The sequence below is a fragment of the Oncorhynchus clarkii genome, chromosome 8, assembly GCF_045791955.1.
Source record: "Oncorhynchus clarkii lewisi isolate Uvic-CL-2024 chromosome 8, UVic_Ocla_1.0, whole genome shotgun sequence".
NCBI classification, from domain to species: domain Eukaryota; kingdom Metazoa; phylum Chordata; class Actinopteri; order Salmoniformes; family Salmonidae; genus Oncorhynchus; species Oncorhynchus clarkii.
This window is the reverse complement of record NC_092154.1, coordinates 5780708-5806609: the sequence shown is the minus strand read 5'-3', so window position 1 is coordinate 5806609 and position 25902 is coordinate 5780708. Positions and strand designations below refer to the sequence as shown.

General features: G+C 45.5%; 1 protein-coding gene across 2 annotated transcripts; it reads left to right on the top strand.

Moving 5' to 3' along the window:
• LOC139414887 (transmembrane emp24 domain-containing protein 10-like) lies at positions 1-25164 on the top strand. 2 transcript variants are annotated; one of them, XM_071162485.1, is made up of 6 exons: positions 1-213; positions 12851-12941; positions 13937-14057; positions 18937-19010; positions 23378-23504; positions 23869-25164. In XM_071162485.1, exons 1-6 carry the CDS (start codon positions 188-190, stop codon positions 23988-23990), a joined length of 561 nt encoding a protein of 186 aa, XP_071018586.1. In that variant the 5' UTR covers positions 1-187; the 3' UTR covers positions 23991-25164. The 2 variants fall into 2 exon arrangements, with proteins under 2 accessions (XP_071018586.1, XP_071018585.1); XM_071162484.1 differs by lacking the exon at positions 1-213 and having other exon boundaries at positions 12693-12941.
• The last annotated feature ends 738 nt before the right edge of the window (positions 25165-25902 follow it).

Below are 25902 nucleotides of genomic sequence, written 5' to 3'. Positions count from 1 at the left end.
AACCAACCCCGCTAGAAATGATTTCTGGAACATACTTTTGCGCGTTGAAGTTCAATCGAATTGGCAATCAGTTATTTTGCACTTTACAATCTATTTGCTCGAGCAACTTTGTCTCTAAAATGGTGAATATTGACATCTTCGATCATGCGTTCGGCTACTAGGGATAGCGCCTCTGGGCAAGAGACGGATGTTTACAGCAAACCGCATTTGGAGGTAATTTATTAGGAATCCAGCTAAATAATGTCGGACCATGAAGATGGTCTATTTTCTAATATTTCTTCACTCATTTATGAAGCTCATGCTTTAGGCTACAGTCAGTAGGACTAGATGCACGTCTGCTTGATATAGCTACAGCCTAGCCTACTACTGTAACAGATCTATCTATACGTCCCAGTCAGGAACACAACGTGCCATGTCGGATAATATTAGAGCAACAACAGCTGCAGTTTTCGCATGATCAAACAACTGGATTTTTGTTTAAGTCCACCTGCAGAATGTAGGTCTATTTCTGACCATCTAAAGGGATTTATATAATGTTGCATAAGATCAGAGGGGGCACAAGTTATGTGATAATGGCTGGAAGTGGGTCCAGGGAGTTATTCCCCTTTAAGTAAATTGGAGAATTTAGCATTTTTCAAACACTTGAAACAGCATTTTCCTGCAATCTAGAGTCATAATCATTATTTTTAATGCTATATATATATATATATTATTACATATCTAAGCACACCTTTTGAGCTGTCTGTATCCTGACTTGTGGTTCTTTATTAAAAAACAAAATATGCTTCTCTGCATCTCTGCTAAAATCTGGGTAAAAGACTGAAAGGAATTTCATTACATTTAGTTATTGCTTGCTTTTCTAAAGTCTCAACTTTTCCAGCAGATATGCCTGCTAAGATAGTCAGACAGTCTAGCTACTCTAATTTGATTGATAGCCTGAAATGGTTTCTTGGTAAAATGCTTTTTATTTTTTTGTAAACAGGACAAATATGAGGAACACCTCAGAACAGGGTTGGAGAGCCCTGGTGCAAACATACAGGACAGTAGCTCTCCAGGAACAGGGTTGGAGAGCCCTGGTATAAACCTACAGGACAGTAGCTCTCTGGGAACAGGGTAGGAGAGCCCTGGTCTAACATTTGAACAAGAGAAGAAAAGTTCTCAAGAAAATGGGGCTGCTGTTGGTCTATATTTGAAATGCTGCATTTGAAAGCAGAAACCTCTACACTATGTCTACTAGTCTGGGCATAATGGACAAAGTAGGGCCACAGGCAGATATAACAGTGAACTAGAGTGATGGTCTGAGTAAGAAGACTTCCGTTTTAAGAGCAAAGCTATGTTTTATTGAATTATTCATACACCCCACAATCCTACTCTAGTTTCCTCTGATGCTGGTCTTATTAAGGTATGCAGGCCACACAGTCTGGTCACACTGTAGAGAATGTCTCTTCATTCATATGGCAAACTGGGAACAGCAGAGAGTTACTCAAGCATTTATAAAAACCAAATAAACTAAACTAAATGAACAAAAGCCAGAAGAAAACGGATTAGGACAGCAAAGTTGCAAGCTCAGATTGCCCCTAGAAGTCTGTACCAGGGTTGGGGGTCAAATGAATTTAAATTCCAGTCAGTCAATTCAGAAAGGAAATCAAATTCCACTTTTCCCAATTGAAAAGCATAGAAGAGAATTGGAATTTCAGTGCACATCCTGAATTGACTGGAATTTAAATTGCAACTGACCCCAACCCTGCTCGGTACCATGATGAGTAGGAGGTTTATTATGCTATACTTGACTTTGGAGTCCATTCTGTGGCGCCAGTCCCTGTCATTACAGGTGGCAGGTAGCCTAGCGACCCTATCACTACAGGTAGCCTAGCGACCCTATCATTACAGGTGGCAGGTAGCCTAGCGACCCTATCTCTACAGGTGCCAGGTAGCCTAGCGACCCTATCACTACAGGTGCCAGGTAGCCTAGCGACCCTATCATTACAGGTGCCAGGTAGCCTAGCGACCCTATCATTACAGGTGGCAGGTAGCCTAGCGACCCTATCACTACAGGTAGCCAACGACCCTATCACTACAGGTGGCAGGTAGCCTAGCGACCCTATCATTACAGGTGCCAAGTAGCCTAGTGACCCTATCATTACAGGTGCCAGGTAGTCTAGCGACCCTATCACTACAGGGGGCAGGTAGCCTTGCGACCCTATCATTACAGGTGGCAGGTAGCCTAGCGACCCTATCATTACAGGTAGCCTAGCGACCCTATCCTTACAGGTGCCAGGTAGCCTAGCGACCCTATCATTACAGGTAGCCTAGCGACCCTATCATTACAGGTGCCAGGTAGCCTAGCAACCCTATCATTACAGGTGGCAGGTAGCCTAGCGACCCTATAATTACAGGTAGCCTAGCGACCCTATCACTACAGGTGGCAGGTAGCCTAGCGACCCTATCATTACAGGTGGCAGGTAGCCTAGCGACCCTATCATTACAGGTGGCAGGTAGCCTAGCGACCCTATCATTACAGGTAGCCTAGCGACCCTATCATTACAGGTAGCCTAGCGACCCTATCCTTACAGGTGCCAGGTAGCCTAGCGACCCTATCATTACAGGTAGCCTAGCGACCCTATCATTACAGGTGCCAGGTAGCCTAGCAACCCTATCATTACAGGTGGCAGGTAGCCTAGCGACCCTATAATTACAGGTAGCCTAGCGACCCTATCACTACAGGTGGCAGGTAGCCTAGCGACCCTATCATTACAGGTGGCAGGTAGCCTAGCGACCCTATCATTACAGTTGTCAAAGTGGCCTAGCGACCCTATCATTACAGGTGCCAGGTAGTCTAGCGACCCTATCACTACAGGGGGCAGGTAGCCTAGCGACCCTATCATTACAGGTGGCAGGTAGCCTAGCGACCCTATCATTACAGGTAGCCTAGCGACCCTATCATTACAGGTGCCAGGTAGCCTAGCGACCCTATCATTACAGGTAGCCTAGCGACCCTATCATTACAGGTGCCAGGTAGCCTAGCAACCCTATCATTACAGGTGCCAGGTAGCCTAGCAATTTAAGAGTGTTGAGTAAGTAACCGAAAGGTAGACTGGTTTGAATCCCATGAGCCGACTAGATAAAACATCTACCAGTGTGCCTTTGACCATGGCACGTATAAGAATAATGTAAATGTGAATCCCATATCATGATCCATAGGCTATAAAAGAGGAAGAGTCGGGTGGGATTTATTTATTATTCACCCTTATTTTACCAGGTAAATTGACTTGAGCACATATTCTCGTTTACAGCAGGAAGAGAGGGGATGAATGAGACAATTGGAAGTTTGGGATGATTAGGTGGCCATGATAGGCCAGATTGGGAATTGAGGGCCAGATTGGGAATTGAGGGCCAGATTGGGAATTGAGGGCCAGATTGGGAATTGAGGGCTAGATTAGGAATTGAGGGCCAGATTGGGAATTGAGGGCCAGATGATGAATTGAGGGCCAGATTGGGAATTGAGGGCCAGATTGGGATTTGAGGGCAAGATTAGGAATTGAGGGCCAGATTATGAATTGAGAGCCAGATTGGGAATTGAGGGCCAGATTATGAATTGAGGGCCAGATTGGGAATTGAGGGCCAGATTAGGAATTGAGGGCCAGATTAGGAATTGAGGGCCAGATTAGGAATTGAGGGCCATATTGGGAATTGTGTAGGTGCATAAACGACAACTATGTTAGACATATAATACCTAGGCCTATATATCACACATCTCTGTCACTGCAGCATATCATATTACTCTCATGTACTGATGTACTCTCATCCACCCCCTTCCTACCCCAGCACCAGCCATCTATTCAAACCCATTCGCTCATTTCCTATGTCCCCTATATTTCCCTTGTATATACTTAACGGAGGCAGTTTGCTCAATGCCTGTGCTCAGGAAATGCTTTGTGCGTGCTCTAGTGAACGTAGAGGAGGGCGGGTCGGTGAGAGGAAGTCGGCAATCACACACTGAAAGACGCAATGTACTGCTCTCACTGACTGTTCTGTCATAGACACACCCTTTTGTGCACTAGTCACAAAGACATATGTTTCACAGTGGTTCTTTATTGCTTCACCTTATCTCTATCTCCTTAATGTGTATTCTTCCAAAGAACTCTCTCAGAGAAGTTTAATGATTGATCCAACTGTTAAGGGTTAAACTGCACCAATATTTTTATTTATTTGATTTATTTCACCTTTATTTAACCAGGTAGGCTAGTTGAGAACACCTTTATTTAACCAGGTAGGCTAGTTGAGAACACCTTTATTTAACCAGGTAGGCTAGTTGAGAACACCTTTATTTAACCAGGTAGGCTAGTTGAGAACACCTTTATTTAACCAGGTAGGCTAGTTGAGAACACCTTTATTTAACAAGGTAGGCAAGTTGAGAACAAGTTCTCATTTACAATTGCGACCTGGCCAAGATAAAGCAAAGCAGATCGACACAGAGTTACACATGGAGTAAAACAAACATACAGTCAATAATACAGTAGAAAAATAAGTCTATATACGATGTGAGCAAATGAGGTGAGATAAGGGAGGTAAAGGCAAAAAAAAAGGCCAAGGTTGCGAAGTAAATACAATATAGCAAGTAAAACACTGGAATGGTAGATTTGCAGTGAAAGAATGTGCAAAGTAGAAATAAAAATAATGGGGTGCAAAGGAGCAAAATAAATAAATACAGTAGGGAAAGAGGTAGTTGTTTAGGCTAAATTATAGATGGGCTATGTACAGGTGCAGTAATCTGTGAGCTGCTCTGACAGCTGGTGCTTAAAGCTAGTGAGGGAGATAAGTGTTTCCAGTTTCAGAGATTTTTGTAGTTCGTTCCAGTCATTGGCAGCAGAGAACTTGAAGGAGAGGCGGCCAAAGAAATAATTGGTTTTGGGGGTGACTAGAGAGATATACCTGCTGGAGCGCGTGCTACAGGTGGGTGCTGCTATGGTGACCAGCGAGCTGAGATAAGGGGGGACTTTACCTAGCAGGGTCTTGTAGATGACCTGGAGCCAGTGGGTTTGGTGACGAGTGTGAAGCGAGGGCCAGCCAACGAGAGTGTACAGGTCGCAGTGGTGGGTAGTATATGGGTCTTTGGTAACAAAATGAATGGCACTGTGATGCATCCAATTTATTGAGTAGGGTATTGGAGGCTATTTTGTAAATGACATCGCCGAAGTCGAGGATTGGTAGGATGGTCAGTTTTACAAGGGTGTTTGGCAGCATGAGTGAAGGATGCTTTGTTGCGAAATAGGAAGCCAATTCTAGATTTAACTTTGGATTGGAGATGTTTGATGTGAGTTTGGAAGGAGAGTTTACAGTCTAACCAGACACCTAGGTATTTGTAGTTGTCCACATATTCTAAGTCAGAGCCGTCCAGAGTAATGATGTTGGACAGGCGGGCAGGTGCAGGCAGCGATCGGTTGAAGAGCATGCATTTAGTTTTACTTGTATTTAAGAGCAATTGGAGGCCACGGAAGGAGAGTTGTATGGCATTGAAGCTTGCCTGGAGGGTTGTTAACACAGTGTCCAAAGAAGGGCCAGAAGTATACAGAATGGTGTCGTCTGCGTAGAGGTGGATCAGAGACTCACCAGCAGCAAGAGCGACATCATTGACATATACAGAGAAGAGAGTCGGTCCAAGAATTGAACCCTGTGGCACCCCCATAGAGACTGCCAGAGGCCCGGACAACAGACCCTCCGATTTGACACACTGAACTCTATCAGATAAGTAGTTGGTGAACCAGGCGAGACAATAATTTGAGAAACCAAGGCTGTCGAGTCTGCCGATGAGGATGGGGTGATTGACAGAGTCGAAAGCCTTGGCCAGGTCAATGAATACGACTGCACAGTATTGTTTCTTATCGATGGCGGTTAAGATATCGTTTAGGACCTTGAGCGTGGCAGAGGTGCACCCATGACCAGCTCTGAAACCAGATTGCATAGCGGAGAAGGTATGTTGGAATTCGAAATGGTCGGTAATCTGTTTGTTGAATTGGCTTTCGAAAACCTTAGAAAGGCAGGGTAGGATAGATTTAGGTCTGTAGCAGTTTGGGTCAAGAGTGTCCCCCCCTTTGAAGAGGGGGATGACCGCGGCTGCTTTCCAATCTTTGGGAATTTCAGACAATACGAAAGAGAGGTTGAACAGGCTGGTAATAGGGGTGGCAACAATTTCGGCAGATCATTTTTAGAAAGAAAGGGTCCAGATTGTCTAGCCCGGCTGATTTGTAGGGGTCCAGATTTTGCAGATCTTTCAGAACATCAGCTGACTGGATTTGGGAGAAGGAGAAATGGGGAAGGCTTGGGCGAGTTGCTGTGGGGGGTGCAGTGCTGTTGACCGGGGTAGGGGTAGCCAGGTGGAAAGCATGGCCAGCTGTAGAAAAATGCTTATTGAAATTCTCAATTATAGTGGATTTATCGGTGGTGACAGTGTTTCCTATCTTTACTGCAGTGGGCAGCTGGGAGGAGGTGTTCTTATTCTCCATGGAATTTACAGTGTCCCAGAACTTTTTTGAGTTTGTGTTGCAGGAAGCAAATTTCTGCTTGAAAAAGCTAGCCTTGGCTTTTTCTAAGGATACCCCGGCCAGGTTGTTTAGAAAGGCCTGCTCGCTGAAGTGTTTTAGGGAGCGTTTGACAGTGATGAGTGGAGGCCGTTTGACCGCTGACCCATTATGGATGCAGGCAATGAGGCAGTGGTCGCTGAGATCTTGGTTGAAAACAGCAGAGGTGTATTTAGAGGGCAAGTTGGTTAGGATGATATCTATGAGGGTGCCCGTGTTTACGGCTTTGGGGTGGTACCTGGTAGGTTCATTGATAATTTGTGTGAGATTGAGGGCATCAAGCTTAGATTGTAGGATGGCCGGGGTGTTAAGCATGTTCCAGTTTAGGTCGCCTAGCAGCACAAGCTCTGAAGATAGATGGGGGGCAATCAGTTCACATATGGTGTCCAGAGCACAGCTGGGGGCAGAGGGTGGTCTATAGCAGGCGGCAACGGTGAGAGACTTGTTTTTAGAGAGGTGGATTTTTAAAAGTAGAAGTTCAAATTGTTTGGGTACAGACCTGGATAGTAGGACAGAACTCTGCAGGCTATCTTTGCAGTAGATTGCAACACCGACGCTATATGCTACTCTGTAACCCTGCACCAATATTGAGGCTACAGGCTACCTGCTAACCCTGTACCAATATTGATGCTATAGGCTACCCGCTAACCCTGCACCAATATTGATGCTATAGGCTACCTGCTAACCCTGCAACATTATTGATGCTATAGGCTACCTGCTAACCCTACACCAATATTGATGCTATAGGCTACCTGCTAACCCTGCACCAATATTGATGCTATAGGCTACCTGCTAACCCTGCACCAATATTGATGGTATAGTTTTCCCTCTAGCCGTGTTAGTAAATATCTGCTCAAATCTCTTGATAGAACTCCTCAGATTCAATCACAAGCATCCTTGTTTTGGCGTATGAGAGACTAGACCTATTGGCCCAATCCTCTTCATGTCGTCAGTGCTCAGTGCCCCATCTGTGTGTTATTCATCACTCTATTAATATGCCTTGTCTTCAGCTCCATCCGTGTGTTATTCATCACTCTATTAATATGCCTTGTCTTCAGCTCCATCCGTGTGTTATTCATCACTCTATTAATATGCCTTGCTCTCAGCTCCATCCGTGTGTTATTCATCACTCTATTAATATGCCTTGTCTTCAGCTCCATCAGTATGTTATTCATCACTCTATTAATATGCCTTGCTCTCAGCTCCATCAGTGTGTTATTCATCACTCTATTAATATGCCTTGTCTTCAGCTCCATCAGTATGTTATTCATCACTCTATTAATATGCCTTGCTCTCAGCTCCATCAGTGTGTTATTCATCACTCTATTAATATGCCTTGTCTTCAGCTTCATCAGTGTGTTATTCATCACTCTATTAATATGCCTTGTCTTCAGCTTCATCAGTGTGTTATTCATCACTCTATTAATATGCCTTGTCTTCAGCTCCATCAGTGTGTTATTCATCACTCTATTAATATGCCTTGCTCTCAGCTCCATCAGTGTGTTATTCATCACTCTATTAATATGCCTTGCTCTCAGCTCCATCAGTGTGTTATTCATCACTCTATTAATATGCCTTGTCTTCAGCTTCATCAGTGTGTTATTCATCACTCTATTAATATGCCTTGTCTTCAGCTCCATCAGTGTGTTATTCATCACTCTATTAGTATGCCTTGTCTTCAGCTCCATCAGTGTGTTATTCATCACTCTATTAATATGCCTTGCCAGCCCCGAGGAGAAGGAGCGGCGGCAGTAATAGCAGGTGCTCGTCGCTTCTTTTAACATCAGCATCAACAGCAGTAAAATTAGACCTCTCTGACGCCAACCTGCGTCGATGCTGCAACCCAGGGGAGGAAGCAGGCAGTAGCGTCTGCCTGAGAAAAAAGGAACAAAATAAAAGGAGGGGGTGGAGGGGGAAAAGGATAAGACAGAGAGGGGAGGTAGAGAGGGGGGAAGTAGAGAGAGATAGAAAGAGGGGTAGGGAAGAGAAGAGATAGAAAGAGGGGTAGGGAAGAGAAGAGAGAGGGTGGAGTGGAGAGAGATAGAAAGAGGGGTAGGGAAGAGAAGAGAGAGGGTGGAGTAGAGAGAGATAGAGGGGTAGGGAAGAGAAGAGAGAGGGTGGAGTAGAGAGAGATAGAAAGAGGGGTAGGGAAGAGAAGAGAGAGGGTGGAGTGGAGAGAGATAGAAAGAGGGGTAGGGAAGAGAAGAGAGAGGGTGGAGTAGAGAGAGATAGAAAGAGGGGTAGGGAAGAGAAGAGAGAGGGTGGAGTAGAGAGAGATAGAAAGAGGGGTAGGGAAGAGAAGAGAGAGGGTGGAGTAGAGAGAGATAGAAAGAGGGGTAGGGAAGAGAAGAGGGAGGGAGAAGAAGGGAGAGAGAGAGAGTGCAGTGATGAGAGGGAGAACTGAATTCGTCTTTGTGCCACGACAACAAGCATCTCCGTTTGGTTCCGCTCCATCTCTCCATCCTCATCGTTTGGCTCCTCTCCATCTCCCCATCCTCATCGTTTGGCTCCTCTCCATCTCCCCATCCTCATCGTTTGGCTCCTCTCCATCTCCCCATCCTCATCGTTTGGCTCCTCTCCATCTCCCCATCCTCATCGTTTGGTTCCTCTCCATCTCCCCATCCTCATCGTTTGGTTCCTCTCCATCTCCCCATCCTCATCGTTTGGTTCCTCTTCATCTTCATGGTAGCCCCATCCTCATCGTTTGGCTCCTCTCAACTCCCAGGAGTCAGGACATGGATGAATTCGTCAGAAATCCAATAGCAGTTGCCTCAGCCTCTCCTCCTGTGTCTGTATGTCTGTTTGAGGATGATCTTAAATAGATTCACGCACTAAGAAAACAACCCACCACAGGTCACAGTTGGTAATGTCTCATATATAAATGTATAATGACAATGTGGGATTTGCGTCACGTGTCAATATTTCCTATGAATGAACCATATTTCTCATACATGCTGTCATAGGAGATGATGTCCACGTCATATTTGAGACAGACAAGAAAGCAGACCCATTTGGACCTCTGTTAACATTCATATATAGGGGGCTGTATAAAAATAAACCTTTTCCAAGGAAGTCACAATGCAATTACCACGCATGACCAGTCTGGTTTCTGCTGTTGAAGTGTATTATATACAGTATCCACAGCACTATTGCTTCATCCTGAATGACACGCAGTATCAATGTCTAGAGTCTCTCCAGTTGTAGTTTGTTTGTATAGGAGCTCCTGCAATAAAGGTCACCGACACGGTCTCAGGTAGGGAGGGCCATTACCTAGAGGGTGTGGAGACACGATAGACGTCATCCCGCCATCCACTCCTAGTGAGAGGTGTCATAATCCTCAACCTCTGGCTCTGACAATGACATTTGTCATAGGACCAAGGGATTAGAGAGGTCATAACAGCTCGTATCTGGTCATAGCAGGTCGTAACAGGTCATAAGTGCTCTATTACCCTCATCACTCCCAGGTTGAAAACCAGAGCTATATACTGTCTCTATAGAGGCAGGTCGGTAGCTTTATGGCTCTATAGAGGCAGGTCAGTAGCTTTATCTATGGCTCTGTGGAGGCATGTCAGTAGCTTTATCTATGGCTCTATAGAGGCAGGTCAGTAGCTTTATCTATGGCTCTATAGAGGCAGGTCAGTAGCTTCATCTATGGCTCTATGGAGACAGGTCAGTAGCTTTATGGCTCTATACAGGCAGGTCAGTAGCTTTATCAATGGCTCTATAGAGGCAGGTCAGTAGCTTTATGGCTCTATAGAAGCAGGTCAGTAGCTTTATCAATGGCTCTATAGAGGCAGGTCAGTAACTTTATCTATGGCTCTATAGAGGCAGGTCAGTAGCTTTATGGCTCTATAGAAGCAGGTCAGTAGCTTTATATATGGCTCTATAGAGGCAGGTCAGTAGCTTTATGGCTCTATACAGGCAGGTCAGTAGCTTTATATATGGCTCTATGGAGGCAGGTCAGTGGTTTTATCTATGGCTCTATGGAGGCAGGTCAGTAGCTTTATGGCTCTATAGAGGCAGGTCAGTAGCTTTATGGCTCTATAGAGGCAGGTCAGTAGCTTTATCAATGGCTCTATAGAGGCAGGTCAGTAGCTTTATGGCTCTATAGAGGCAGGTCAGTAGCTTTATGGCTCTATAGAGGCAGGTCAGTAGCTTTATCTATGGCTCTATAGAGGCATGTCAGTAGCTTTATCTATGGCTCTATAGAGGCAGGTCAGTAGCTTTATGGCTCTATAGAAGCAGGTCAGTAACTTTATCTATGGCTCTATAGAGGCAGGTCAGTAGCTTTATCTATGGCTCTATAGAGGCAGGTCAGTAGCTGTATGGCTCTATAGAGGCAGGTCAGTAGCTTTATCTATGGCTCTATGGAGGCAGATCAGTAGCTTTATCTATGGCTCTATAGAGGCAGGTCAGTAGCTTTATGGCTCTATAGAGGCAGGTCAGTAGCTTTATCAATGGCTCTATAGAGGCAGGTCAGTAGCTTTATGGCTCTATAGAGGCAGGTCAGTAGCTTTATGGCTCTATAGAGGCAGGTCAGTAGCTTTATCTATGGCTCTATAGAGGCATGTCAGTAGCTTTATCTATGGCTCTATAGAGGCAGGTCAGTAGCTTTATGGCTCTATAGAAGCAGGTCAGTAACTTTATCTATGGCTCTATAGAGGCAGGTCAGTAGCTTTATCTATGGCTCTATAGAGGCAGGTCAGTAGCTGTATGGCTCTATAGAGGCAGGTCAGTAGCTTTATCTATGGCTCTATGGAGGCAGATCAGTAGCTTTATCTATGGCTCTATAGAGGCAGGTCAGTAGCTTTATCTATGGCTCTATAGAGGCAGGTCAGTAGCTTTATCTATGGCTCTATGGAGGCAGATCAGTAGCTTTATCTATAGCTCTATAGAGGCAGGTCAGTAGCTTTATCTATGGCTCTATAGAGGCAGATCAGTAGCTTTATCTATGGCTCTATGGAGGCAGATCAGTAGCTTTATCTATGGCTCTATAGAGGCAGGTCAGTAGCTTTATCTATGGCTCTACAGAGGCCGACCAGTAGCTTTATCTATGGCTCTCGTAGAAGTGGAAGGTCAGTAGCTTTACTTGTCTTTGGTGGAAATGGCAGGTCACTACCATTTCATTTAGGGAATTTTGACAGCAGAATAGCAGGCCTCTCGTGTGGTAAAATAGATCTGATCTAAATCAGCGAGACTAACCTGGATAAATAGAGTTTAAATACCATCAAACAGGGGTAATGGCAATTCAGAATAGTGGCAGTGAGAGTGACAAATTCAGAGGGGTGAATTGACGTACAGCCGTAACACCAGTGGGAGACACAGCTTTAGCTGTCTAATGATTAGTGTTCACTCAGTGACAGCCTCTGCTCTTAGCGGGCCCGACTGGAGTGCTGGGTCTTCTCTAGGGGATCCGGAAGCGGAGGTTTCCCTGGAAACCGGACAGCTCCATCAATCCTAATTGGGTAATCCCTGAGCTGCTGCTGACAACAAAATAATAGCTTTGGGGATCTTCAGGATACCCAGTAACTGTGAATGTGATACGTCCTGTTGTGTAATGCTGTTGAGGATTAACCACTTACTGTACTCTCTGGTTTGTTAGGTCATTACGTAATCACATGAAATGCTACTTTTCACCAAACATGGTTAATTCATTATTCAGTTAACTGGTAGGACCACGTAGCTACTGTCAAAAGAGTGATAAAATACAGTTTCAAATGAGGCCAATACAGGCCTAGATAGATAAAGGGTGGCAGGTAGCCTCGAGGTTAGATCATTGGGCCAATAACCGAAAGGTTGCTAGTTTGAATACCGGAGCCGACTGTGACCTTGAGCAAGGCACTAAACATAATTGCTGTACAATGGTGACCTGGGCTGTGATCCCACTCCACTCCAGGTGTTTCAAGGAGAGTTTAGTTATGCCAAAACACTTGACAAATATAAGCACCCCCACCCCCAAATTATAATAGATAGATATGATTTTATAGGCGCTTTATTATGGACTCTATGTATCTATGGACTCTATGTATCTATGGTATCTATCTATCTATCTATCTATCTATCTATCTGACCAAACTGTCAGCAGCCCTCCCTGACAGCTGCGGCGCTGTGGAGAAATCCGAGGTGTAAGAGGGAGCTCTTCAGCGGAGCTGCAGCTGTCGCTCGTGTTTTATTCGGCTTGTAGCCATGGCTCGGTTCGCTGCCTTACTGCTTTTACCTGTTCTCATTGAATCGGTATTTTCTATTTCTTTCTTTCTACCTGTAAATTCAAGAAAATGTCTACGGGAAGAGATTCACAAAGACGTGCTCGTCACGGGGGAGTATGATATCAACGACGAGTCCAACACTAAAACCAACCTGAAGGTGAGTTAGATGATGTTTGGTAATACCGACGTTGCTCGGCTAAGCTAGTTAGCTGCTAACTGTTAGCATTGAAGGCCCAAAACGTAGTTCGGTCATATTATTTCCCGATGAGAAGTAACGTTATCACAACGAAATGCAATACGTGGATATGATAACCTCAGCGCCCTGTTATCTGTGTGTATTTTCTTCCAATAGCGGATAAATTATTTTAAAGTCTTGTTCACAACTGTTGTTAGTTTGTAGCTAGCTATGGTTAGCTTTGCTAGCTATGGTTAGCTTTGCTAGCTATGGTTAGCTTTGCTAGCTATGGTTAGCTTTGCTAGCTAACGTTAGCCTGATTGGGCCTGTGACACATCCTTCCTGGTTCTTACCCTGTGAAAATGTGTTTGTTGACATTAAATAGGTAGGATTGTACATTTATCAAACCAAGTTCATGAAGTATTACATGTGTAAAGGAGATGGGAAAAAATGTGCAGATCAGAGCTAACTGTTATTGTGTTGCTAACTCCATTTTTAATGTTTTAGTGTCAGTTGAGTTGGTGAACATTCATTCAGGATGTTACACGTCAGTCTTAACCCCCCCCCCCCCCCCCAACATCCACTCTGTGATACGTGTAACCTGCTAGCTAGGCTAGCTATGTTAGCATGCTGTAGATGTATCATGTGGATGTCAGCACAGGGAACGCAGGATTTAAAATAGGTATATCATTTGCCGTGGCTTTTGTGGAGCGATGGGTAACGATGCTTCGTGGGTGACTGTTGTTGATGTGTGCAGAGGGTCCCTGGTTCGAGCCCGGGTATGGGCGAGGGGACGGTCTAAAGTTATACTGTTACATTTAGCACATTAAGTGTGTGAGTTATTTTCATTACACGTCATTTAAGTAAACATAACATTGCCCACAGCAACTGCCATGATACAGCAGCTGTCATAACGTGTGATGTATCTCTCTTAACTTTTTTATTTATGTCATTTTGTTATTGTCACCTGTTTTTAGATCACAGACTCATCGGGACACATCCTCTACTTGAAGGAAGATGCAACGAAAGGGAAGTTTGCCTTCACAACAGAAGATTATGACATGTTTGAAGTGTGCTTTGAGAGCAAGTCACCAATGGGTAAGTCAGTCTACGTCCCAAAATGGCTCCCTATTTAAGTGCACTACTTTTGACCAGAGGACCTATGAGCCCTGGTCAAAAGTAGTTCCCTAAATGGGGAATAGGGTGGCATTTGGGACATAGATAATGTGTATAGTTTTTCTTCTGTGTCACGGAGAGTGATGGTACTCCTTCGCCTAGATGTTTGCAAAGAGCAGGCACTGCTCAATGTAATTGATAGTTGAACTGCATTATGCCATCCACAAGTAGTGTCTTGTGACAAATTGTTAACAAATGAGTAGCTAGCCTGAATACCAGTCTGAGTTATCATTCCACTCCTTGCCACTCTTTGTAATGCTATCCATTCGGGAAAGTATTCAGACCCCTTGACTGTTTCAAAATTATTCTAAAATTGATTAAATATTTTTTTCCTTATCAATATCCCATAATGACAAAGCGAAAAACAGTTTATTTTATTTTTTTGCAAATATATACAAAAAAGAAATTGCTTATTTACATAAGTGTTCAGACCCTTTGCTTTGAGACTAGAAATTGAGCTCAGGTGCATCCTGTTTCCATTGATCATCCTTGATGTTTCTACAACTTGGAGTCCACCTGTGGTAAATTCAATTGATTGGACATGATTTGGAAAGGCACACACCTGTCTATATAAGGTCCCACAGTTGACAGTGCATGTCAGAGCAAAAACCAACCCATGAGGTCAAAGGAATTGTCCATAGAGCTCAGAGACAGGATTGTGTCGAGGCACAGATCTGGGGAAGTGTACCAAAATATTTCTGCAGCATTGAAGGTCCCCACCAACACAGTGGCCTCCATCATTCTTAACCTCTAGCGTCAAGCAATCCCGTGTCCGGGAGCGTAATCATAGCCTCAAGCTCATTACCATTACGCAACGTTTCCTATTCATGAAAATCACAAATGAAATGAAATAAATATATTGAAACACAAGCTTAGCCTTTTGTTAACAACACTGTCATCTCAGATTTTCAAAATATGCTTTTCAACCAAAGCTACACAAGCATTTGTGTAAGAGTATTGATAGCATAGCATTAAGCCTAGCATTCAGCAGGCAACATTTTCACAAAAACAAGAAAAGCCTTCAAATAAAATCATTTACCTTTGAAGAACTTTGGATGTTTTCAATGACGAGACTCTTAGTTAGATAGCAAATGTTCATTTTTTCCCAAAAGATTATTCGTATAGACGAAATAGCTCCGTTTTGTTCATCACGTTTGGCTAAGAAAAAGACCGGAAAATGCAGTCACTTACAACGCCGAACTTTTTTACAAATTAGCTCCATAATATTGACAGAAACATGGCAAACGTTGTTTAGAATCCATCCTCAAGGTGTTTTTCACATATCATATTCAATAATCTATCAGTGGTGGCAGCTGGCTTCTCATCAAAAGCAAACGGAAAAATACTGCAGCTGGAGATTACGCAATAATTGCAACGGAGGACACCGAGCGACCACCTGGTAGATGTAGTCTCTTATGGTCAATCTTCCAATGATATGCCTACAAATACGTCACAATGCTGTAGACACCTTGGGGAAAACGTGGAAAAGGTAAGCTGACTCCTAGCTCCTCCATAGCCATATAAGGAGTCATTGAAATGAGGCGGTTTCAAAAAATGCGGCACTTCCTGATTGGATTTTTATCTGGGTTTCGCCTGTAACATCAGTTCTGTGGCACTCACAGACAATATCTTTGCAGTTTTGGAAACGTCAGAGTGTTTTCTTTCCAAAGCTGTCAATTATATGCATAGTCAAGCATCTTTTCGTGACAAAATGTCTTGTTTAAAACGTGAACGTTTTTCATCCAAAAATTAAAAGAGCGCCCCCTATATCGAAGAAGTTAAATGGAAGAAGTTTGGAACCACCAAGGCTCTTCCTGGTCACATGGCTAAACTGCGCAATTGGGGGAGAAGGGCCTTGGTCAGGGAGGTGACCAAGAACTCGATGGTCACCCTGACAGAGCTCTTTAGTTCCTCTGTGGAGATGGGAGAACCTTCCAGAAGGACAACCATCTCTGCAGCACTCCACCAATCAGGCCTTTATGGTTGAGTGGCCAGTCGGAAGCCACTCCTCAGTAAAAGGCACATGACAGTCTGCTTGGAGTTGGTCAAAAGGCAGCTAAAGACTCTCAGACCATGAGAAACAAGATTCTCTGGTCTGATAAAACCAAGATTGAACTCTTTGGCCTGAATTCCAAGTGTCACATTTTGAGGAAACCTTGCACCATCCCTACAGTGACGCATGGTGGTGGCAGCATCATGCTGTGGGGATGTTTTTCAGCGGCAGGAACTGGGAGACTAGTCAGGATCGAGCAAAAGATTTACTGAACAAAGTACAGAGAGATCTTTGATGAAAACCTGCTACAGCGAGCCCAGGCCCTCAGACTGGGGCGAAGGTTCACCTTCCAACAGGACAACTACCCTAAGCACACAGCCAAGACAATGCAGGAGTGGCTTTGGGACAAGTCTCTGAATGTCGTTGAGTGGCCCAGCCAGAGCCCGGACTTGAACCCGATTTGAACATGTCTGGAGAGACCTGAAAATAGCTCTGCAAGTAACACTTCACATCCAACCTGTCATGAGAGGATCTGCAGAGAAGAATGGGAGAAACTCTCCAAATACATGTGTACCAAGCTTGTAGCTTCGTACCCAAGAGAACTCGAGGCTGTAATCGCTGCCTAAGGTGCTTCAACAAAGTACTGAGAAAGGGGTCTGAATAATTATGTAGATGTGATGTTTAACCTGTTTTTGCTTCATAATTTATAGGGTGTTGCGTGTAGATTGGTGAGGGGAGAAAAAACCAATATAATACATTTTAGATTAAGGCTGTAAGGTAACAAAATGTGGAAAATATCCAGGGGTCTGAATACTTTCTGAATTCACTGTACATGGAGTGAAATGTTAGCAAAACAGGTTCTAGATTTCAGGCCTTCGATGCGGTCAAGAAGTCAATGGAACTTGACCCAATGCTCATGTCATGCTCATGTCATCGTTACCGATCAACTGTAAATAGAAATCGACTGGCCACCACCACCGATTTCTTTATGCTAGCTATGCTAACCAGCTTATACGAATGGGAGTTAGCATTTAGCAGTCACTTCTTCTAAACCTTAAAAAAGGTACTAGTTGTAAATATTATGCAGAGAAAACAGCCAAATATATCCAAATCGGACTTTAGTAACCCCATTGTGGGGGCCTTTTACAATACGTAAATCATGGCAGATTTGATAAATCCACATTATGTTTGATCATATTTGTTGAATGTGCGCCAATCCGGCGTCCTCCTTCTGTCTCCCCGCGGTCTGTGTTCCATTGACCCCTCTACCACATGTATAGGCTGGCCAGCACATGCTACATTTGGCCCCGCCCCCCCCCCCCCCCCAAGGAACACTGCTGTTTTCTTAGCCCTTTTACTCTCGGGGGAATTGGCCTCTATAGGGTTAAATGGAAATGTTTCTTACAGAAGAAATATGAAAATACGTAACCATGGTAGCGATTGAAAAAAAAAAAAGAAACATTTAGGATAATATGGGAAACTTATTAAACCATATGTCTTGTCAGGTGAACTGACAACACTGAATGCAAACATGACACTGTTGATTTTAATGTGCATTTTACATTTTCTGTACTTTTCACCACATTTGTTGATATAACGAAATCTGAAAATATTCTGAATACATTCAGTAACTAAATAATATTCCTGGGAAATGTGGAGTAGGTGCAACATAAGACAAAAAAAAGGACACGGTTTGAGTGAGAAGACAAACTGGTGTCTCCAAGTGGCCCCACATCTCTCTCCAGTGTACACGGTTCCTAAGTCATTTCAATGCACTTTTATGACTCAAAGAAGAGTCTTCAACTATACGTTGCTTTTTTTGAGCCTCTTCTCGCTGAGTCGTCGAGGAACTAGAGAAAGGACACTTGTAGTTGTTTTGTTTGAGCCTCTCCTCGCTGAGTCGTCGAGGAACTAGAGAAAGGACACTTGTAGTTGTTTTATTTGAGCTCTCCTCGCTGAGTCGTCGAGGAACTAGAGAAAGGACACTTGTAGTTGTTTTGTTTGAGCCTCTCCTCGCTGAGTCGTCGAGGATCTAGAGAAAGGACACTTGTAGTTGTTTTGTTTGAGCCTCTCCTCGCTGAGTCGTCGAGGATCTAGAGAAAGGACACTTGTAGTTGTTTTGTTTGAGCCTCTCCTCGCTGAGTCGTCGAGGATCTAGAGAAAAGACACTTGTAGTTGTTTTGTTTGGGACACAACCCAGCGTCCCCACAACTGTCGTTTAGGCAACCCTAAAACAGACCATTTATAAATCACCAATCAGGGTCAGGTGGGCATAATTTGAAAGCTTATTCTATGGCCAACATGACTAGCTAAGTTATATAAAACATATTACAGCGTTAGGCTTTCATGTGTAATTCAGGGAAACAGATCATCCCATTGGTGCCCCTAGAAAGCAGTCCTGAGAGGATTCAGGTGTGTGTGTGACACAACAAAACAGGCTCATTGTGTTCAGGACAACCCAGAGTACGACGCCGTGTAACCATGCACAGCTAACATAGTGATTATAAACGTTGACACTGTATATGACATGAGATTCATTATTTGGAAATGTGAAGTGCAAGAAACCAGTGGATTGGGAAATTATCTAGAGCATGGTTAACTTTCAGTAGCTGAACAATGCAGATAGACATTTCAACATATCCCATTTCTATCCGAGTGAAACAAAACATTGCGTCCTGCTGAACGCACCCCCCACGTGACTGGAACGAGTCCTGACAACCGGTGTTATTGCTCGCTGTTATTGAATGAGCGGAGTTAAAGCCTTTGCATGGAAATGTACTGAATAAGGGTGTATGTTCTGTCACCCAGGATCTGGGAGAGTCCCCGACCAGCTGGTTAATCTGGACATGAAGCACGGTGTAGAGGCCAAGAACTACGAGGAGGTGAGTAGAGACAAAGTCTTTCATTTGACCAGGGGGTGGTGCTCCCTCGGCTGTCTCCTGAAGTTCACGATCACTGTATTCCCTATACTGTGATCGTGGACTTCAGGAAACAGCCGAGGGAGTGTAATTTGGGTATCAAACAATGCGTGTGCTGGACTAGCTGCTGGTACCGTGTGTGTGTTATCATATCTAGGGTTGTATTGAGAATCTAATACTGATCTGAGCTCGAGGCTCGTGAAGGGGGATGCCTTAACAGACACCAGCTACTGGTGAGTACTCTACAGTACAGCATGCCTAGGTTACTGTAGCCCCCCCTCTGGAGCCTAGGTTACTGTAGCCCCCCCTCTGGAGCCTAGGTTACTGTAGCCCCCCCTCTGGAGCCTAGGTTACTGTAGCCCCCCCTCTCTGGAGCCTAGGTTACTGTAGTAGCCCCCCCCCCCTCTGGAGCCTAGGTTACTGTAGCCCCCCCCTCTCTGGAGCCTAGGTTACTGTAGCCCCCCCCCCCCCCCCCCCCCCCCCCCCCCTGGAGCCTAGGTTACTGTAGCCCCCCTCCCCTCTGGAGCCTAGGTTACTGTAGCCCCCCCTCCCCTCTGGAGCCTAGGTTACTGTAGCCCCCCCCACCCCCCTCTCTGGAGCCTAGGTTACTGTAGCCCCCCCCCCCCCTCTCTGGAGCCTAGGTTACTGTAGCCCCCCCCCCCCCCCTCTCTGGAGCCTAGGTTACTGTAGCCCCCCCCCCCCCCCCCCCCTGGAGCCTAGGTTACTGTAGCCCCCCTCCCCTCTGGAGCCTAGGTTACTGTAGCCCCCCCTCCCCTCTGGAGCCTAGGTTACTGTAGCCCCCCCCCCCCCCCCTCTCTGGAGCCTAGGTTACTGTAGCCCCCCCTCTGGAGCCTAGGTTACTGTACCCCCCCCCGGAGCCTAGGTTACTGTAGCCCCCCCTCTGGAGCCTAGGTTACTGTAGCCCCCCCCCCCCCCCCCCCCCTTTGGAGCCTAGGTTACTGGAGCCCCCCTCTCTGGAGCCTAGGTTACTGTAGCCCCCCCCCCCCCCTCTGGAGCCTAGGTTACTGTAGCATACTGACGGCGTTACAAGCGTAATTCAGAGGGAGATACTTTTAATTGGAGAATAATGGATTGACTTCTTCATGTTAGTTAAGTATACTCTAGTTATCACGTTTCACATTGGATTTATTAACTACAAAAAGGTAAGATGTGTTTTTAACTCTGGTGCCGCTCTGAACACAGAAGCTTGTGAGCGAACAAGATAACGTTTGCTCTGATCCAACGTTAAACCAACTCTGAAGTTTATAAAGGGATTCAAAGCTCCTCCATAGGAGCCGTTCCTCTGGAGGTATAATTCAGATAATACATGTCATCACAAGATGTCCAGCGCTTCAAGCCTCCATCTCCACCCTCTCTACACACCCTAAAAATGTCAGTTGCACCTCGCACCCAACACTGACTGGCAGCACAGTGTGTTAGCCTTCCATTACGATTAAAATAATATTTGCTTTTAATGACTTTCCAATACAAATGATTATGTTTACTCACTCCACAGCAAGCTTCTCTAGCAGCACCCACTCCACAGCAAGCTTCTCTAGCAGCACCCACTCCACAGCAAGCTTCTCTAGCAGCACCCACTCCACAGCAAGCTTCTCTAGCAGCACCCACTCCACAGCAAGCTTCTCTAGCAGCACCCACTCCACAGCAAGCTTCTCTAGCAGCACCCACTCCACAGCAAGCTTCTCTAGCAGCACCCACTCCACAGCAAGCTTCTCTAGCAGCACCCACTCCACAGCAAGCTTCTCTAGCAGCACCCACTCCACAGCAAGCTTCTCTAGCAGCACCCACTCCACAGCAAGCTTCTCTAGCAGCACCCACTCCACAGCAAGCTTCTCTAGCAGCACCCACTCCACAGCAAGCTTCTCTAGCAGCACCCACTCCACAGCAAGCTTCTCTAGCAGCACCCACTCCACAGCAAGCTTCTCTAGCAGCACCCACTCCACAGCAAGCTTCTCTAGCAGCACCCACTCCACAGCAAGCTTCTCTAGCAGCACCCACTCCACAGCAAGCTTCTCTAGCAGCACCCACTCCACAGCAAGCTTCTCTAGCAGCACCCACTCCACAGCAAGCTTCTCTAGCAGCACCCACTCCACAGCAAGCTTCTCTAGCAGCACCCACTCCACAGCAAGCTTCTCTAGCAGCACTCACTCCACAGCAAGCTTCTCTAGCAGCACCCACTCCACAGCAAGCTTCTCTAGCAGCACCCACTCCACAGCAAGCTTCTCTAGCAGCACTCACTCCACAGCAAGCTTCTCTAGCAGCACTCACTCCACAGCAAGCTTCTCTAGCAGCACTCACTCCACAGCAAGCTTCTCTAGCAGCACTCACTCCACAGCAAGCTTCTCTAGCAGCACCCACTCCACAGCAAGCTTCTCTAGCAGCACTCACTCCACAGCAAGCTTCTCTAGCAGCACCCACTCCACAGCAAGCTTCTCTAGCAGCACCCACTCCACAGCAAGCTTCTCTAGCAGCACTCACTCCACAGCAAGCTTCTCTAAGCAGCACTCACTCCACAGCAAGCTTCTCTAGCAGCACCCACTCCACAGCAAGCTTCTCTAGCAGCACCCACTCCACAGCAAGCTTCTCTAGCAGCACTCACTCCACAGCAAGCTTCTCTAGCAGCACCCACTCCACAGCAAGCTTCTCTAAGCAGCACTCACTCCACAGCAAGCTTCTCTAAGCAGCACTCACTCCACAGCAAGCTTCTCTAAGCAGCACTCACTCCACAGCAAGCTTCTCTAGCAGCACCCACTCCACAGCGAGCTTCTCTAGCAGCACCCACTCCACAGCGAGCTTCTCTAGCAGCACCCACTCCACAGCGAGCTTCTCTAGCAGCACTCACTCCACAGCGAGCTTCTCTAGCAGCACTCACTCCACAGCAAGCTTCTCTAGCAGCACCCACTCCACAGCAAGCTTCTCTAGCAGCACTCACTCCACAGCAAGCTTCTCTAGCAGCACCCACTCCACAGCAAGCCTCTCTAGCAGCACCCACTCCACAGCAAGCTTCTCTAGCAGCACTCACTCCACAGCAAGCTTCTCTAAGCAGCACTCACTCCACAGCAAGCTTCTCTAGCAGCACCCACTCCACAGCAAGCTTCTCTAGCAGCACCCACTCCACAGCAAGCTTCTCTAGCAGCACTCACTCCACAGCAAGCTTCTCTAGCAGCACTCACTCCACAGCAAGCTTCTCTAGCAGCACTCACTCCACAGCAAGCTTCTCTAAGCAGCACTCACTCCACAGCAAGCTTCTCTAGCAGCACCCACTCCACAGCAAGCTTCTCTAGCAGCACTCACTCCACAGCAAGCTTCTCTAAGCAGCACTCACTCCACAGCAAGCTTCTCTAGCAGCACCCACTCCACAGCAAGCTTCTCTAGCAGCACTCACTCCACAGCAAGCTTCTCTAAGCAGCACTCACTCCACAGCAAGCTTCTCTAGCAGCACTCACTCCACAGCAAGCTTCTCTAATCAGCACTCACTCCATAGCAAGCTTCTCTAATCAGCACTCACTCCACAGCAAGCTTCTCTAATCAGCACTCACTCCACAGCAAGCTTCTCTAGCAGCACTCACTCCACAGCAAGCTTCTCTAGCAGCACTCACTCCACAGCAAGCCTCTCTAGCTATATATATATATATATATAAGGTTTAAAAAGGAACCGAAAGGAATGATATAGACCAGTACTTTTTTGTGGTTCGACCCGGTTCAGAACTTTATTTTGCTGGTCGGAACAGAACACAAATAATAACGGGTTCTGTTCTGAACTAAACGATTTCCCTTTTTTTTAAAAAGTTGTAGCATGTGTGACCAGATTCTCTGCTTGGGAATCCAATACGTTTGCTAAACTAAAGCAGGAGGACGGGTAGAGCGTTCTACATACCAGACAGATTAGTTCAACATGAACAGGAACACAAACTGTTCTCTGCTGCGGTCTGGCAGTACTGCTGAATAGCTCAAGAGCGACCCCAACTGGACAAACTGGGTCACAGCACAGTCCAAGCTTCATTTGAATAATATAATATAAAATATATGCCATTTAACAGACACTTTAAAGTTATTTACAGTTATGCATGCATACATTTTTACATATGGTTGATCCCAGGAATCAAACCCACTTTCCAGGCATTGTAAGTGCCATGCTCTACCAACTGAACTACAGAGGACCACTCACATTTCTCAAACTTTTAAAACAATTGAATGCATTTGTTCCTGTCCATCAAACATCCAATCCAATAAACACCTACTGGCATGGGATGGATTGTGGCGTTGCGTTGTTGGTTGATTGTTGTTGTTGTTGTCTCTCGTCCAATCAGATCGCCAAGGTGGAGAAGCTGAAGCCCCTGGAGGTGGAGCTAAGGCGGCTGGAGGACCTATCGGAGTCCATCGTCAACGACTTTGCCTACATGAAGAGGAGAGAGGAGGAGATGAGGGATACCAACGGTAAGAAGAGCACTTGTACCGATAAAGTAGTACCACAATGTATTCTAGCCTGATCCTAACTTGGTAAAGGATTGTGCAACTCAAATTTAAACACAAACCTCCCCATTTGTTGTCGATACATGCATGATTCTTGTGGAACTTGCTGTTACATTTCTCGAGTTATGTATTGGCCCACTAATGCTTAGTCTTAGCTCATTGTAAAAATCACCTACGCATCTCTAACAAGTCACAATTTATATAAAGTGTGTATAACAAAAGTCTCAATAAAGTTTACAAATAAATACTAATGAATATAATTGGAGGAGAAAAAACAAGTCTCTTCTGTAATGTTAGTATATTTCTCACTCTGTTCTCCTTCTTCCAGAGTCCACCAACACACGTGTCCTGTACTTCAGCATCTTCTCTATGTGCTGTCTGATCGGCTTGGCCACCTGGCAGGTCTTCTACCTGCGACGTTTCTTCAAGGCAAAGAAGCTCATCGAGTAGAGAGGCATCACCACTCCGCCCGGGGAGAGCAGCCAAATGCTTACCCGATCAATCTCCACCATCTTCGGACTAACGTCGTCAAAACTAGCGCTGTGACTGGAGGAGATGGAGACCCGCGTACTGTCGAGAGACAAAAAAGAAGGAATAAATCCAAAAACCTGAGGCAAAACGGGAATAATTGTAGTCCTTTATTGGACAGTGTGCCAGTCTCGATCTCTTCCAGTGTTCTTATTTTGACCCTTACACACCTGGAACCACCACTATTCAGTAGTAAGGACAGCCTCCTAGAATTCATATTTGTGTGTTTTTTAAATGCCACCATATTTCCTCGAGTGCTCTACATTTTTAATTTTTTGCTTACCAGAGCCCCTGCAGGGCTCCTGGTGTCCCCCCCCCCCCCTACAGGGCTCCTGGTTTCCCCCCCCCCTCCTATAGGGCTCCTGGTTTCCCCCCCCCCTCCTATAGGGCTCCTGGTTTCCCCCCCCTCCTATAGGGCTCCTGGTTTCCCCCCCCCTCCTATAGGGCTCCTGGTTTCCCCCCCTCCTATAGGGCTCCTGGTCCCCCCCCCCTCCTATAGGGCTCCTGGTTTCCCCCCCATAGGGCTCCTGGTCTCCCCCCTCCCGTAGTGCTCCTTGCAAATGTAGTGCACTGTATAGGGAGTAAGATGGTGTTTTGGACATACCCTATAATGACAACAAAAAGAATGAGCAGGGGAAGGATTCAGGGTTGTGGTGCTGAGAGAGCACCGAGGGTAGCTTATTCTCTGAAAGCCATGTACACCTGGGACTCATTCAGTGGAGTGAAACATTAAAAAAAAAAACAATGTAGAATATACACAGATTTCAAGTCCAGGAGTGAATCGTGCATGTCTGTTCAATCTGCAATTTGTTCTGAAATGTATTATCATCCTGCCTGAATAAGCACCTGATGCTTTGTTGATTTGATTCGACATTTTTCACGTGTATAGTTTGATCTGGAGTTTTATTTTGTCGGGATGAATGGATGCACCCTTGAGAAAGGTCTATTCCCCCTTTTTTATATCGTTGTATAAAATCTTTGCCATGCCAAGCGACCTGTAGGATATAGGGTTCAGCCCAAAATGGCAACCTATTCCCTATAAGAATAGGGTACCGTTTGGGCAAAGACGATATTCTTGGGGACCTTTTTTTAAAAATATTTTTTAAACTGAAGGCCTCTATGAACGACAGGTGGAATGTGTTGTCACTCAGAATAGAAACCATGGCGACCACTGAACTTTTATGCTTTTGCCAGTTAATTAATTTGCATACATGTTTGGTAGCTAAATTTGAGTGTCTTTAGTTTGTTTTGATTGTAAATGCAGGGCAGGTATTGGGGGGTGGGGGTTAATAAGTTCAGGGAAAGAGTAGCTATATCTCAAATGGAACCCTATTCCCTATATAGGCCTAGTGCACTACTTTTGACCAGTAGTACTGCACTATATAGGGAATAGGGTGCCATTTGAACCCTATTCCCTATATAGGCCTAGTGCACTAATTTTGACCAGGGTAGTACTGCACTATATAGGGAATAGGGTGCCATTTGAACCCTATTCCCTATATAGGCCTAGTGCACTACTTTTGACCAGTAGTACTGCACTATATAGGGTGGCATTTGAGATGCAGACAATATAATCTTGAAAAATGTCATTTTATAGCGGAACCATGGCACACTTTTAAGTTGTTTTTAAGAGATGTACAAAATATAACAGCCACATATCTATGTACTTTTCCATCTGAATAGGTTATAAGACGAGTAGAGCTGCAGGGCCTTTTGGGAAATGATGTCTCTTCTTCTTTTGAGATCCATTGAATCTACACCAACCATCCAAGATCCATCCAGCTTTCTTTTGGAGATAATTCTGGGGTTTGGGCTACGTGAGGATTTGGGGTTG